This window comes from Semicossyphus pulcher, unplaced genomic scaffold, assembly GCF_022749685.1.
Source record: "Semicossyphus pulcher isolate SPU_LCO1_2020_fin unplaced genomic scaffold, fSemPul1.0.p SCAF_26, whole genome shotgun sequence".
NCBI lineage: Eukaryota > Metazoa > Chordata > Actinopteri > Labriformes > Labridae > Semicossyphus > Semicossyphus pulcher.
This window is the reverse complement of record NW_027211700.1, coordinates 6,597,658-6,613,470: the sequence shown is the minus strand read 5'-3', so window position 1 is coordinate 6,613,470 and position 15,813 is coordinate 6,597,658. Positions and strand designations below refer to the sequence as shown.

Genomic DNA, 15,813 nt, shown 5'->3' with positions numbered 1-15,813 from the left:
TACAAAGCCAACCCAAAAAACTGCATTGAATGACTGCACTGTATCTCTTTGACTTTAGCCACATAGATGCATCACTAGATAGTATTTATCAATTTGATAGAAATATATTTATTCACTAGATAATGTTGTTATCACAATCACAGGACTCTGCATGCTCTCCACATGCTCTCCTTTACATTACCACATTGTTAAAGATGCTAAGAGCTGGACAAGCCTACAGAAAGAAAAATAATAATTTAACACAACAACAATAACACTTGTAGACAGTGAGACAACAGTGAAATAAATATGATGAAATATTATTATGTAACAGGTACTTTAAATACATCGCCTTCCAAAGCGGAGACGTTTGAACAGTTTGTTTCTGCAGTGATGTGTCCTGCTTGTTTCCTGACTCTGTAACACTATAAATAAACAGTATAATACGTATAAGTCCTGAGCACAAACATGGGACTCTTCATCTGTGTTGACACTTGGATATATCCTCTGGGAGTGACCGCCGAATTGTTATGCCTTCTGTTAGTGGTAAAGAACTTTAAGACTTCCTTTCCTGGGGCTGCACTGTTTACAGTTCGATGAGCAATGTTAGAGGTGAGAATGGAGTTGTCGTCTAATAACAGATTGTCAGCTACACTTTTCATGCAGATATCTGTTCACAGAGATTAATAAAAAGCTAAATCGTTGTCTGATGGATTGTTTTTCCTGCGTAAACCAAAGTCATGTACTGTCTGTACTTATATTGCACTTTTCTTGTCTTCCAACCACTCAAAGCACTCTTACACAACATGTCACATTCACCCTTTCACACTCACAATCTCATATCATACACCGATTTCTATGCCACCGGGAGCATTGGGGTTCAGTGACACTTTGACATGTGACTGTAGCAGTCAGGGATTGAACCACCAACCATCCTATTGAGAGACGACCAACTCTACCATTAAGCTACAGCCTAAAGTGCCCCCTAGGTGATTGGTCAAAGCTACTCAGACTACAAACAGGACAAACAGAAACCAGAACTCTCAGGTTCTGTGCCTGCAGCTTCCACATTCTTATGTAGAATTTTTAGGTTGGTGTTGACCCTTTGGAGGATGGACAGATAATTGATGTGACGGAGGACTTTAATAAGTCTGTTACAACTGAAAGAGTATACTAAAATTGTTTAAATATAAATTATTCATTTTGTACATTTTATGTCAGAAATGTTTTTTGTTACAATTTTAAGGTCAAGGTCAAATGTATTTATAGAGTGGTTTAACACAAACAGGGTTCGTACCAAAGTGCTTTACAACAAGCATAAAAACAAACTTTACAACAGCAATTAAGAACAAATGAAAAGAGCAATTAAAAGATTATTACATGACATGAATATTTGAAATACAAGGACAAATACATAGTAGAGTACACACCCATCCATACACAGGCGCACAGACTCTAAAAGCTTTCTTTAAACAAGGTAAAATGCAAATCAATCAGTTCGATTTTATTTGTATAGCGCCAAATCATAACCAAAGTTATCTCAACACACTTTACAAAAAGAGCATGTCTGGACCGTACTCTTTGTTATTTAGAGAGAGGCCCATGAATCACCACGAGCAGCACTTAGCAACATGCGGCAGTGGCAAGAAAAAACTTCCTTTCTTTTGACAGGCAGAAACCTCGAGCAGAACCAGACTCATCTCGACAGGATGGGCCAAAAAGTGGGATAGAAGGAGATGCAGGATACAGACAGGCAAAGAGAGCAACAACAACAGATGATACATACCTGTGGTTACCATGCCAATAATAGTGGTACAAATGTGTACCATTATCAAGAACAGCATTAGAAAAGACTGATAATAATAATGGTGACAGTTTGAAGTAACCAGGTCCATTATTAGCATTAGCAGCTATAAATCGGTTAGAAATCAACTGCAAGGGAAGGCAAGGGAGTAACAGTCAAGAGATTCTGCTGTCCTTATGGTGGGAGGCTGCGGCTGCGGATACGGCCCCGTCTCCAAAAAGTTTTCATCATGACCGTGGGACAGATAATAACCCCTGATCAGACGATCTGAGGAGCCTACTGTATGGGGATATGAGTTCAGTAACATAGCTCGGAGCGAGGTCATGAAGGGCTTTAAAAACAAACAGAAGAATCTTATGAGGGGTACTGAATGGGGAGCCAGTGCAGGGAGTCTAGTATACAGGTGTTCCCTTTTTTTGTATCTGCATAGGAGTCTGTGGCATTCTGAACAATCTAAACGATGAATGGAAGCCTTGGTGATATTATAATGTAGAGAGTTACAGTAGTCTGATGGATATTAAGGCATGGATGACTTTCTTTAAATCTTTGTGCAATTGGAATGTCCTGATTTTGGATGTGATCCTGAGTTACAGCTGGATTTGTTGACTGGTTTCAGGTTATTATCGAATATTATTCCAACCTTTTTTTTGCACAAGGTCTCATGTGATTGGTTAGATGATTGAGAGCTCGTAGAGTTTGATGATCTCTGTTTTCTTTTCATTTAGATGTAAAAAGTTACGAGCCAAAGGTAAATTAATAGCTACTGTAAAAAAAAAAAAAAAAGACTTAAAGAAAAGAAAAATATTATAGTTAACATCGTTTCCCGTACAAAAAAGGAAACAATGACTGTGCCTTTAATATATTTTTAAAAAGTACTCCAACAGGCCAAAGTCATACGTTTCAGAAATTCTGATCTGATTGGCTTATTTGGATTGGACCCATTAGGCTACACCTGACTGAAACTGGTCATCATCCACTGGTCACCTGCCAAAGCCTCCTCCTCCTCCTCCTCCTCCTCCGCCGGCCTGTCCCCCCTCTCTGGAGGTTATTACGCTCTTCATGCTGATTAGGTCTGAATGAATGGCGGCCTTTGTTCGGCCCCGGTTCCCACGACCCGGCATTCGCCTGGCAGTCGCGTGGCTCTAAGAACAGGGGCCCTCGCTTGAAGGGACCCAAAGGTAGGGGGGTGGGGGGGCATCTGGTCAATCTGACATCTGCTCGCGAACAGTTAGCAGCAGATGTCTGACATGTGAAGGCATGGAGAGTGATCAAAGCTGGCTGAATGCACTGAAAACAAGTCCCTCTGAAAAGACCAGAGCAGAATACCTGTTAAGATTTCAATCATTTAAAGAAATTATTAAAAAAATATTGATATATAATTTATTTTATCAAGCCTGTCCTGTGTGGGCGGATATATACAGGGGTGATTTGTCAGCCTATTGTGTCTCTGTGCGCTTTGAAGGGTTTGGCCTTTTTGCAGGTAGTGTAATGTTGCTCCTGAAAAGAAAAGGCGAGGGCCTCCCCGGAGTACAGCACGGTAACTGCACACTCTTGTTCCTCCCTGGGAGAAGAGGAAACTGCAGTTTTGTCCTTTTTTTCCTGCTGGGTGGAGAGTTGGGTGGGAGGGTGGTGCATGGTTTCAGGCTGGACATCTGTCGTTTGTGAGTAATTTCTTTTTTTCTAGGACGGGTCTCTCGGTTTTTGAATGGAGCCAGTGACCTGTCAGTCTTGACTGATGGGACCCCGTGTGTGGGAAAATCCCGCAGCCAAAGCGTTGGAGCATTCACATGCTAATTGCGCCTGATAAATAAGAGGGCCGTGCCGCGCCGAGGGCCCTAGAGACGCGCTCAGATCCAGAGGAGAGGCAGCAGAAGCGCACAGACACCCGAGAGGAAACATGACTGCTGCATCTATGGCGCACAACGTGGGGAAACACGCCAGTGCCAAGGAGGAGAGAAAGGTATTTCAGTCTCGGATATAGCCTACTGTAGATCCATCTCTCTGTTAGGATATCCCACACATGCGCTCCAGCATGGTCATCCTGAACGCCTTTAACTGGCTTTATTTTTTAACCTTAACAGCTGAGAAAGCCGCTTATTGAGAGGAAACGACGAGAGAGGATAAATAATTGTTTGGACCAGCTGAAAGAAACTGTGATCGGAGCGTTCAGGCTGGATGTGAGTATGTTCTCACGTGTTTCATCTCCTCGACTAGTAAACAACGGCGGCTGAATCAAGTACTAACTTTAAGGCTGCTCGTTTCTCAACAGCAATCCAAACTGGAAAAGGCGGATATTCTGGAGATGACGGTGAAACATTTACAAAACATCCAGAGCAACAAAGTCAACGGTAAGGAGCATGGATCTGTGCACTTGTCTCTTTAAGTCGTGCGTCTGATGCTAGACGGCTTCGGTAAGGTTTAGTTTCTGTTGACCCTTGTCACACTGGCTGTTATCTTAAACTTTAATGCCTTTCCGTGAGCTAACAACTGGGCTATTCGAAAAATATGCAGTGAAATAGCTTGTTTTCCCCTGATCTATACTCTCGCACCTCCTGCAGCCTATATCTACTGTATTCAGCTGTAAAGTGATGATAAGAGCAGCGTTTGTTTTCTCCTCACACTATCTTAACAGTAAAGTAGAGGTGTGTTGTGAGTAGTGAAAGATTTTGTGTTACTGAGCAGCTTCCTGATGATAGCAGGAGTTTAAGCACTGGATGCATTTTGAGTGTCACCACAAGGGGGTGCTATAGCCTCACAGTTTATACTTTGTCCTCCAGCAGACCCCACATTAGGCCTGGAGGCCCAGCAGAAGTACAGCACAGGCTACATCCAGTGCATGCACGAGGTCCACAACATGCTCCTCACCTGCGACTGGATGGACAAAACTCTGGGCTCCCGCCTGCTCAACCACCTCCTCAAGTCGCTGCCCAGGGATGAGCGCCCCCTCCAGCCCTCACCCAGGCACGATGTCCCTTCTCCAGGCTTGGGGCTCCCCGGCACCCCCCTCAGAGGAGACCCCCTCTGTGGGAGGCAGCTCCAGAGAGATGCGCCCACCTGCAACGTGTCCGGACGCCCAGAGAGAGCGGCTTTCCACAGCTCCCACCTGGGGATGCTGGAGATGTGGAGGCCGTGGTGACCTGGTGGATTAATGATCTGTGTTATGTATCTTATAGATATGCTGCTCAGAAGACAAACTTGGGGCAGTTTTGTTCCAGTCATTATTATTGTAGGTGTGCTATAATGATTCTATACAGACCTTTTCTCAGTACTTCCCTTCAGAAGTCGACTTCTTGTAGCCTGCATTGTAGAAGGCTCTTATTAATCTTTCATGTATTTATTGTATTAACAGCTTTATTTATTTGATATTATAAGGCATGACTTTGTTTCTTAGACCACTCGCTTGGCCTTGCATAGATTTTTATATCTTCCTTCTTTGCTGTATTATTAACCCTAACATTAATAATAATAAAGCTTATTGTTACTCTTTAGAAATGATTCCGCTGTTGTTCGTACAATTGCTCTTGTCTGTTATGTTTTGATGTTTCCAGTAATCACCATACAGTGTATGAAAGAGAGGAAATGAGACCTTGTAGCTTCCCTTGGTCTCATAATGATACTCAGCTGTTTGCTAATATAACAATACTTAGAGATAATATCAGTGTTTGTAACAGACAGCCTGGATTCTAACCGTTGAAGGTTGAGGTGGAAATCAGCCACCTAGCCTAGCTTAAAGACAAACCTTATTACTGTCAGTTAACATTTCAAAAGCTGCTTTAATCACAAGCTAGGATATATAAAAAAGTATATATAATATACTATATATTTATTAAGTAGGCTATATACATTTCAGAGTAAGTGGCTAATGTCATGTAGCCGTGAGTCACTCACGTTGCACCATTGTGTATCCTTTAAGCATCTTTTAGCTCATTAATAAATGTCTTTAACTAAAAGTACTAAATACATCTGTCGCAGCATGTTTCTAGCAGCAGAAGAGATTTGTTTTCAGTAAAAAACAACAACATATAAACGCAACTTGATCAACAACACACGTCAAACCGACAAAGTCAGCAACTAGCAGGTGAAGAAACCTAGCTAGGTGCTAGCTAGACTATCAGGTCCCTTAAAAGGAGAGTGAATGTAGGCCGCAGACACTTTGACAGCGAACAGGCATGCACAATACCATAAGCCAGAAATGGAAGCAGCTAAATAGAATGTAGCAATAATTTATTCAATTATGCTGTTTATGTCTGCTTGCTAGCTAGCATGTTAGCTACAACAACTTTAGCGAATATGTTGATAATATGTCAGGAGTTTAGAGAGATTTTCTGCCCCCTAGTGACCAAATATGCATCTTTAATTAAAGGGGTGTTGCATCCAAATCATAGAGCAATAGTATGTCTATATTAAGTTTAATTTTTATGAGCTTTAGATGCCTAAATAATACGATGCTCGCTTAAATTCAACAGGGGGTATTTTGACATTACAGGAAAAGCACAGGTATAAATAATGGCTGAACTCCGCCTTGTTATGGCTTATAGGAGAATAGAGGAGCTATTACGTTACTTAGCACCTGTGCTTTTCCTTCAAAGATTTTCCACTGGGATCACTTGAAAGAAAAAAAGGATTACTTTTTTTTATCCCATCTTGGATGTATTCCAGTTCTTGTTTTAAATCTCTATTGTTATTATTTATTACACACACATAAATGCAATAGTTAAAGAGATGTAAGAGTGATGCCGCTGCAACGTAGTAACCGTCCCAAGCAGTACAGGGTTCAGTGTCTTGCTCAAGGGCACGTCAGCAGTGTACTTAATGGGTGAACTCCAGCCAGCAGTCCACACTCAATAGGCTGTGGTCCAACTGCGTCTCGAGTCCTGTGAGCTAAGCTAAGGCCTCTATTACTTTAGTAGAATATTCCCAATGTGAAATCAGAGGAAATCCTGAGTTATACCAGCACAATGTTGGTGGAAACACGTTTTTATTTTATCTTCCAATTTTCTTTTGACACTGTTGATGTGTAAATTAAAAAAGGCAAGTCAGACTATATGTTTTTTTAATGAGTGTTACTCTCATGACCTGTCTTCAGAGAAGTACACTGAGGTATTAATTATACATAAACTCATTTTAACAGGAGAGGCAATATGTGTTTTGGGACTGAGAGGACAAAACATCAATTCCAAGGTCCACCAAAGGAATAATGAGCAACGTTTCTGTGACAGGTGTTGCATTGTGCATAGTCTGCATTATGCATATAGTCTAAATATGCCTCTAGTTACATAGAAGAGTTAAAAAATGATCTGGATTGACAGATATGAGTTGTGCAATATCATAACAACTCTCCATTTTGGCGCACAAAACGTTCGGATGTAGCAGACTTCAAAGCAAGAGATCTACGTTTTCATAAAGATGTTATTCTTCATTGGGTTTTGAAAAGCAGAAACCTACATATGGACTATTCTCCCGCTATTATTGCCGTTATGATTCGTCGCCACATGGAGCCAGGCGGCGGGTCTGAAGAGAGGGACATAGAGGAGGGGCGCCTGGTCCCTGAGCGGAGCCCACCAACAAAAGCGAGCCGAGACAGCTGCTCTCTCCACAGTCCACACCATTAAAGATCTGGAACAGGGATCTGGGGGTGGCGAGGTGCCAAAATCCTTCCACTTGAAAGGTCTGAAACTCTTCCTGCATTATGGGCACTAGAGTTTTGTGGTGCTATTCTGCGGAAATGCGGCGCGTTTGTGCGTAAAATAGCACCTGAAAACACAGGATTGCATTTACCTGGAAGGTGGCACAGATGCCTGCGTGGTCCCTCTTCGATCAGACAGAATTGCACCATTGTGCGGCTAATTTGCATGATAATACATTACACAAAACATGTAGAATAACGAGGGCAGAGGGGTGAGCGCTCTTATTAGACATAAACAAATAGACATTGTGCGCAAAGGACTGATCCAGCACATCCAAACGCAGAATGTCCAAAACTGAAAAATACCAGCATCATTTCAAAACACTCCAAAAGAGTGAATTTTATAATTTACATTATTAGACACAAACCACATTGCAATCAAAATGTCATGAAGCAAAAAAATTGTTTTTAAGCTAAATCCACCAGACATCGTGAAGTCTCTTACAGCAGAGCAGGCAACTCGAGAATGCAGTTGCACACAAATCAGAAGTCACCAAACAACGAGGAGAACAAACGAGGCGCAGGGCAACACCTGTCGCTTTCTTTGGAGAAGGGCCCTTAATTCCCCCGGCTGATTCAGTTTGGGCCGAGGGGCCGCCAGAGCAGCTGCCAACTGAAGGCATCGCGTTACATCCGCCAAACAGCCGGGTAAATGTGCTGAGGCTCGGACACAAAGGCGAACAGAAGGGAGAGTGGGTAGGGCAGAAAAACAGAGACAGGGCAGAGAATTGTTAGAAGCTATTCTGGGAAGCTCTGATGCGTAAAAGCAGTTAGAAAAGTACGCAGCAAAGACAAAAACAAAGCAGCATTCTCAAAAGTGTAACCAAAATATATTTAATTTGACACATAATGTATCAACCCAAACTTAAAACAAGAACAAATAAACCCCACAACATTAAGAAGAAGAACATTAATCACAGTTTGTTGAAATAAAGTGTAGCTGATACTCCTATACAGCTTATTATGTGTCTGCATGATGATAAACTACGTACAGCTAAATGAAAGAACACGCAGTTGGGAAAAAAACAGTGCGGTCGGGCCCCTAACCCAACAAACTGTATGATTAAAGCACCATCCAGCTCCTCGGGGCGCAGACCGGGTCTGACCGGAGACAAAGGGAGTGGATGCTCATTGGCTCCGGCCGTGTGCGCTCTGTTGTCCCCCAGCGAGAACAGCCCAGCCTCCATTCACATGTTAATAAGCCCCTATAAATACTAACAACAGCCACTCAGCGCCAGCAGCACGTCTCACTAGGATTGCACAATAAACACAGGGCGCCTCGCCTCGCCTGCGAGTTGGTCGATTTTTTTCCCCCTCCTGTAACCGGTTCCGTTTGCCAGCTGCTCCTTTGCTGAAGCCTCGGGAGGAAGAAGCAGCAGAAGCGGCGATCCAACCAACATGGCCCCCGCGGCTCGGCCCAGCGACACCGGACCTGGTATGGAGGAGGATGAGTGCTACTACGGGATTCAGAAAGGGGACAGAAAGGTACCAACCGCGGGACTATAGGAAATAACATTAACACTTTGGACGCACTTGGCAGTTACGCCGATGACAGTCTTTAAACTTATTGATTATCACAGTCAATTTTCCTTCATCTCAAATATTACTCAGAGAGCAATAATTTGACAACATCTTAATTTACGCATCTTTTTGTCAGTGCATGAAGTGTGATCTTTGTGTCCCTGCAGACCAGGAAACCTCTGGTGGAGAAGAAGAGGAGAGCTCGCATCAATGAGAGTTTGCAGGAGCTGCGGACTCTGCTGGCGGATACAGACGTGAGTACATTAGTTACCTCTTGCACCCAAACTCACCTGTCCCGGTTCTAGATTCTGGTTCTAAAAGGAGCTTTATTGTTTCCCCCCCCCTACAGTTTCATTCCAAGATGGAGAACGCAGAGGTGCTGGAGATGACGGTGAAAAAGGTGGAGGACATACTGAAGAACAGAAGCCAAGGTGTGCGCAGCTCTGTTCACTCACACTTTAGGCCTTCAAAGCAGTTCTGAGGAGTTTAATGGCAGACATTTAGTAAATAAAAAGTCTGCATTATTTTTCATTACATTATATCCTGACAAGTAAGGTTTGCATCATCTTAAACAATTAGACCTGACTGATCTGTCCTGTGCACCATCAAGGACACCAAATATACTGATATTTTTGGGGAAAAGTCAAATCAACATGCAGCCAAACAGATTATTATATCACTCTGCTACAATAATCCAACAAATTAATGAATGTTGTAGAGCCTGGCTCCAATTCAACCTCTAAATAAAAGTCCATATTAAAGGTGTACCACCTTATTATGATTGTAAATCCGAGTCTGACGTCCAGTCTGATATGACGACAGTGATAACTTTCAGTTCCTCTAACAAGTGAGAACGCTTCCTTCTTTAGAAGACGCACACTCATCCAAGATTTGGATAAAAGGGACAAAATAATGTCGGGATGTTGAAGTAAATCTAACCTGCAATTTAGTGCAGTTGTTTCCAATAATATGTGGATGTTCAACTGAAGAAGAAAGCAGTCAAAACAAAGTTGTGTGTAACTTGACTCCTTCAGTACATTAAAAAGGAAAGGATTGGTCACTACTGATAGGCATGTGCAACCAATGAAGGGATTAGGGGAACACATGAGTAAAAGGTTGGAGACTATTGATTTAGAGGCCATCAAAGTCGTAATTTTATCAATGCTTTTAGTAGGGATTAGTTTTTGTTTTCACCTGGATGAGCAGAAAATACGCATTAATGTCTCACACTACTCCTTGAAGTCATGAGAAATGTAAACCCCACAACTGTTACAGACTTGGCTGGCTACCTAAGCTGCAGTGTTTTCATCCTCTTTGTCTCTCCTCCCACAGAAACAGACACGCTGAACCGAGAAGCCAGTGAGAGGTTTGCAGCCGGCTACATCCAGTGCATGCACGAGGTCCACATGTTTGTGTCCAGCTGTCCGGGGATTGACGCCACGGTGGCTGCGGAGCTCCTCAACCACCTGCTGGAGTGTATGCCCCTGAACGAGGACCACCTCCAGGACGTGCTGATGGATCTGATCACCGACACGTCTGGGAATAACGGCAGCACTTGGCACGAGGGCGGCGAGGCGCTCTGCTCGACCCTGGCTTCTCCCGGAGGAAGGAGTCTGTCCAGCGGGTCGTCCTCGGCTCTCTCCCCGGCCCCCTCCATCACGTCAAGCGAGGACCTGTGCTCTGACCTGGACGAGACCGACAGCGAGCACAACCAGAGCTCCACCGAGGGCTCGGAGAACAGGGAGGACCTGAGCATGCCAACCATGTCCTACCCGCGGTCCATGTGGAGACCCTGGTAAGGGTTTTGGGGTTTGGATGGGATGCCGTTGAGTTATATTCCTGTAAGGTTTGACACTGGGCCTCTTACTGGAAGGGAAATTTTCACTCCTTGACACTTCAAAAAATTGGTGGCTTACCTTGGATTTCTGGACTTATTTACCCCGGCAGATAACTTCCCACATGCACGGATACTTTTTCTGGATTCTCCACATTTATGTCCAATAATAAAATCTGTTCTACAAGACAGAGAGAGACCAACTGTCACACTGATGACACCCCTCAGTTAAACCAAAATGCAGATCAGTTTGCGTTTTGGATGGACCACGACTTCGGATTTTTTTTTTTACAACCCATAGTAGCAGCCTTTTCTTGGCATTCTGGGAAATGTATGAAAACAATCAGTGACGTAAAAGCACACAAAGGAAAACATGCCTTTAGTGCTTTGGATATCAAAGGAAAACGCGTGTTAAAGGGTGGAGTTGTCCTTAATCTCATTAAAGGGGCCCTTCCTCTCCGGGGCCATGGCAGCTTGTGACCTCCAGAAAGGACTCGAGCCGTAACTCCCTGGCTGTGAGTCCTCTGTGACTTTTCCTTACACCCGGAGAAAGCTGAAACCTTTCTGCTCTACTCTCATGTACACATGAGAAACAGTTAAAAGTTCACACATTTTGATGTCTGTGTATATAGGATTTGTACGTGGAGAAAAAAAAAGCTCTTTTAGAAACTGAGAAGTTTGGCGATGCCTCTGATTAATATAAATATTTCTATTGTATTTCATAAAGGCCTGTAGCTTATTGGACCATGTAGCCTCCTACAGAATGACCACTTTATGTTGTAATGATGTTTAGAAATGCCAGTAAAGTGTATGAATTTGCTTAATAAAATAATGTATAGAAAAGCTGATGCATGCCTTGACTCTTTGTGTCACAACAAAGACAAAAACATCGCCCGGGAGTGTTAATTTGTTGGTGAAATATTTCTAGTCACTGCTGTTTACACGATGCATGGCTATAAGTTATTACGCTAAGAGTACTTTCATTTAAGTTTGACTGCATGGCCCATTCAATCCCAACCACATGGCTTGTTCTGCTTATAGTAATAAAATAGGAAAATTTAAAGGAGGGACACTCAAAACTTTTAGAGGAGAAAGATATTTTTTTTCCCCACATTTTTTTTTTTTTGCGTAGTTTAAATGTCAAAAAGAAACATCCCTGATTTAAGGATCTTTTTCTTCTGGGTTATTTTTTCTTACCTGGCAAAAAAACAACTTTGAGTTTTGACTTGATTATCCCCAGTTTGACTTCATTAAAATACTTTTGAAATTTCCCAAATGCAAATCTTCTGATTTTTATTCTGGCACTAATAACCCTCCATACATTTCTCACAATAAAAGGAAAAAGCCTACTATTTATGAGTTTGCGTTTTGCATATTTTACACATTTTCTCTACTTATCCTCACAAAATGTAATTTAGTTAAACAATCTGAAAATCACTTGAGCTGGTCCTTTTTAGTATATCTCATCTACAAATTAAGAGGATGTCCTCACTTCATGCTTTTCCTGTAAACACCCCCAAGCTCACCGCTGAAAGGCTCGCACCTCTTCATGTGTCTTCTCTGTCACCTCCCGTTCAGTGAGCACATTAACAAAGACCTGTTAAATCCTGTGTGGACTGTCTGACCCACAGTCACCATCCTGCAGCGAGCTCACGGCGGCAGAGCATTTAATGCCCGTCACTTCCTGATTCAAACACCCGGAAAACACGCACTTTCTCTGGTTTTTCACAATAAATGCAAAACCAACAGGCTGCATGTAATAGGCTATTTGGTGAAAATCGCACTTCATTATCTGTTTTCAGCTGGTCCTGGAGGCTTAAATGGACAATGAACAGACCCAGGAGGAGGGGGGTGTTCACAGGCTGGACTCGGGGGTGTGAACGTCGGAGGAAGCACATTGAAATGGGAGCGGACAGACACGCTGATCAAAGCTGCGACCATATGACAGAAAAGCGTCAAATGGTCACAGCTACAAAGGATACAAGCAGGCTCACGTTCTTCAAAGGGAGCAACTAGCACACACACACAGACACACACACACACCAGACACACAAATACACTCTCTCTCACCTGCAGGATGCTGAACAAGACACCCAAGACGTGGGCCAGCAGGGACGCATCCTTGTTGGAGGTGGTGGAAATTTAAGGGCAAGAAACTAGAGTTGGGGATTCCGATGTCCACAAGACCTCGTATAGCGGAGTTGCAGTTGAAAAAAGCTGCCTGTGGTAATTCCTCAGAAAGAGGAGTGGATCTCGGGCAGGCACTGAAATGTGAGCACAACTATAAAAAGAACGGCTCTCACCTGTGACTCGGTTCCGTCGTTCGCATCAAAGAGCCGTTCAAAAGAATCAAATCGTTTGCGAACGTCACAACACTACAAGAAAAACTGTTGGAAAAAGTATTTAGATCCTATTATTACATCAATAAAAATATCTCTACTCCAACTACAAGTCCCACATTTTAATTAGTGACCTATAGCGATGCTGGTAGGTGGTTATCTTTAGACAGAGCCCGGCTAGTTATTGACAATTACAACACAGTCTTTGTGCTAAGCTAATCGTCTGCTAGCTGTAGAGTATAAATCATAAAGGTATGTTTTTTATCTAAAGCTGTCATAGATAGAGCGAAGTGGTATTGAAATAGCACAAAACATAGTCTATACAGTAGCATGACATTTTAAAAGTAGGCTATAGGTCATATAAAGAAAAAATGTTGTTTGGTGACTAGTTTTCTATTTCTAATAATCATTTCAACCTAAATAACAACTACAATCATTTTCTATGATTTATTATGATTAATGCAGGGACCTTTAAGTTATTAAGTTCAGGCAACCAGTAACTAGAACCAAGAGTGTTCTAATAGTGTATTTATAGGCTAAATCTTCAGCCAAGTCTGTGCATAATCCTATTTCAAATTGAAAAAAAAAATCAGTTTTCAATCCACAACTCATACGTCTGCACATTTATGCTACTATTGATACTGATCTTGGATGCATCCCTGATTAAAATGATATCAACTGTCACCAAATATCACACACACTTCCCAGTTTAAAACCCAATTCAGGTGAAACAATAGTGGAACTATTCTTCAGTGATTCTATCTTTGTTCTTTAGTAGATTTTAGCCACACGCTGTTTCAAGCAGAGTGAATTAAATTACAGAATACAATGTCTATAAACATATTCTCAGTGCCTAAACACACAAGTCATTTAAACCTGGAGTAATGATAGTTTGAAATCCTATAGTTTGATGTTAAGCTAAATGAAAGACAAGCAGGTGGGTGTGGATGTTGATTTTAAGGACCCTCAGCTAAATTTAATTACAGACGCACCCAGTTCTGACCAGTCAAAATCACATCACTGAACTTAAACCTCATCTTTCTTCATAGTCAAATGTTTCCAGTGTAATATGTAAAAGCCTTAGTTAATGACTGTGAGAAAATGTCCCGCCATCAGACGCCTACGCGTCACCACAATCTGCTAACTGAAAGTGACAGATGACACACTGAACACATTACCAGATTTGGTTTTAGCGGGGAAAATAGAAAAAAAAAAAGTCAGACAGGAGGGAGGACTTTTGTGTCCAAAAGCATCAGCTGTGGGTTTGTGACCGTGCATATGAATTCTGAGGTCAAAGGTCAGTGCAGTGCAACAGTTGGCGTGAGAGTGATGCAACGGCAGAGACGAGCATATGGCACTGAAATGGATCCCCGAGGGGATTCTCTGCAGACCTCGGGTGCTGCTCAACTGTCTGTGATGGAACAATCACTTCTAATGGGCAGCAGCGAATATGCGCTGCATGCAAAACACAATACACTGGTTTATGCAGCAGTTTAGTTTGACTTCTTATCTAAAATGTGCAAGAAAATGTCAACTGTCCGCCAATATTTGATTTGTTTACTTCATGGGAGTACAAAAAGGTCTGTGAAAATGGTCTTCTGTGATTCTGGAGAGCTTTTGTCAAGTCTAAAATAAATAATATAACCCACATCCAATTTGAAAGAATTGTACTAATGTAATGTATGCATTCCAGTGATGGCATTCAAGAAAAATAATGTTTTTCCATAGAAGCGCTCTGTGCCATAAGCTGATGTTTTTCTAGCAGCCTTCGATAATGTAATGTACAAAGAGCCTTCCATGATGGAATGATTCCACTGCATTAATGTATACATGCACATGTTGACGTGTGCCAAAAGTTGTGTGAGCATTGCTCTGGAAGCCAAAAGATGTTGAATTATGCTTTGACCCATCATTAGGGTGCTTAATCAGGCATTATATCCACATTGCATCTGCTATAGCTAAGCCACAGCAGCAGGCCTCACAGGTTGGAAGGCCAGCTTCATGTAACTTCCATGACCCTGAAGAAGGGCAGGCGCCGTCGGAAGCTGGCGACCAGCAGGGAGCTCCGCTTGTTAGCGTTAGTTTAAATTATTTTTAGGTTTTTTATGTTTAGTTTTTAGGTTATTTTAAGTAACTTAGTGCTTAACGATGTCAGATAAGTTTTCTGTTTTTATATAGCAAGCATTAAGTTTAACGCCACATCCTTATTTTAATTTTATTGTTTAATTACTGCTTCCTTGTTTTTTTTGTTACATTTTATTCAGTTTTATGTCTCTTATATTAAATATTAACCCTTTCTAATGGAGCCTCCCAGCATTAGAATTTCACACCATTGTACTTGTATAACCGGAGTGACAATAAACATCTTGAATCATGACCAACATGTGATAATTTAGTTTATTGAAAGAAAAATTGAAACAATTTGGTTTCTATTTTTCATTATCAACATATTTTTTGTTGTTTTTTTAAGAAAAATATTTTACTTTTTTAATCTTCCAGGTTTGCATTTTATATACAAATTTGTAGTTTTTCTAGGTGTTACTTTTGCTTTGGAAAAAAGCGTCTACTAAATTAAATTGTATCATTGTCATATTACGCTATGCTAACATTTTAAAAAGTCATTGATAAGTTAAGAAAGTAATAGATAACT

General features: G+C 41.8%; 2 protein-coding genes across 3 annotated transcripts; both read left to right on the top strand.

The window, feature by feature from the left end:
* Positions 1-3,645: 3,645 nt before the first annotated feature.
* Positions 3,646-5,232, top strand: her8.2 (hairy-related 8.2). 2 transcript variants are annotated; one of them, XM_069676699.1, is made up of 4 exons: positions 3,646-3,743; positions 3,865-3,960; positions 4,053-4,131; positions 4,564-5,232. In XM_069676699.1, exons 1-4 carry the CDS (start codon positions 3,681-3,683, stop codon positions 4,917-4,919), a joined length of 594 nt encoding a protein of 197 aa, XP_069532800.1. In that variant the 5' UTR covers positions 3,646-3,680; the 3' UTR covers positions 4,920-5,232. The 2 variants fall into 2 exon arrangements, with proteins under 2 accessions (XP_069532800.1, XP_069532799.1); XM_069676698.1 differs by having other exon boundaries at positions 4,561-5,232.
* Positions 5,233-8,687: 3,455 nt separating this feature from the next.
* Positions 8,688-11,705, top strand: her13 (hairy-related 13). The gene is made up of 4 exons (XM_069676612.1): positions 8,688-8,954; positions 9,158-9,244; positions 9,340-9,421; positions 10,323-11,705. Exons 1-4 carry the CDS (start codon positions 8,868-8,870, stop codon positions 10,787-10,789), a joined length of 723 nt encoding a protein of 240 aa, XP_069532713.1. The 5' UTR covers positions 8,688-8,867; the 3' UTR covers positions 10,790-11,705.
* The last annotated feature ends 4,108 nt before the right edge of the window (positions 11,706-15,813 follow it).

Coding starts and splice junctions, on each gene's coding strand:
- her8.2 (XM_069676698.1), top strand. CDS start 3,681: ATGACTGCTGCATCTATGGCGCACAACGTGGGGAAACACGCCAGTGCC. Junction 3,744..3,864: donor GTGCCAAGGAGGAGAGAAAG/GTATTTCAGTCT, acceptor TAACCTTAACAG/CTGAGAAAGCCGCTTATTGA. Junction 3,961..4,052: donor TCGGAGCGTTCAGGCTGGAT/GTGAGTATGTTC, acceptor GTTTCTCAACAG/CAATCCAAACTGGAAAAGGC.
- her13 (XM_069676612.1), top strand. CDS start 8,868: ATGGCCCCCGCGGCTCGGCCCAGCGACACCGGACCTGGTATGGAGGAG. Junction 8,955..9,157: donor TTCAGAAAGGGGACAGAAAG/GTACCAACCGCG, acceptor GTGTCCCTGCAG/ACCAGGAAACCTCTGGTGGA. Junction 9,422..10,322: donor ACTGAAGAACAGAAGCCAAG/GTGTGCGCAGCT, acceptor CTCCTCCCACAG/AAACAGACACGCTGAACCGA.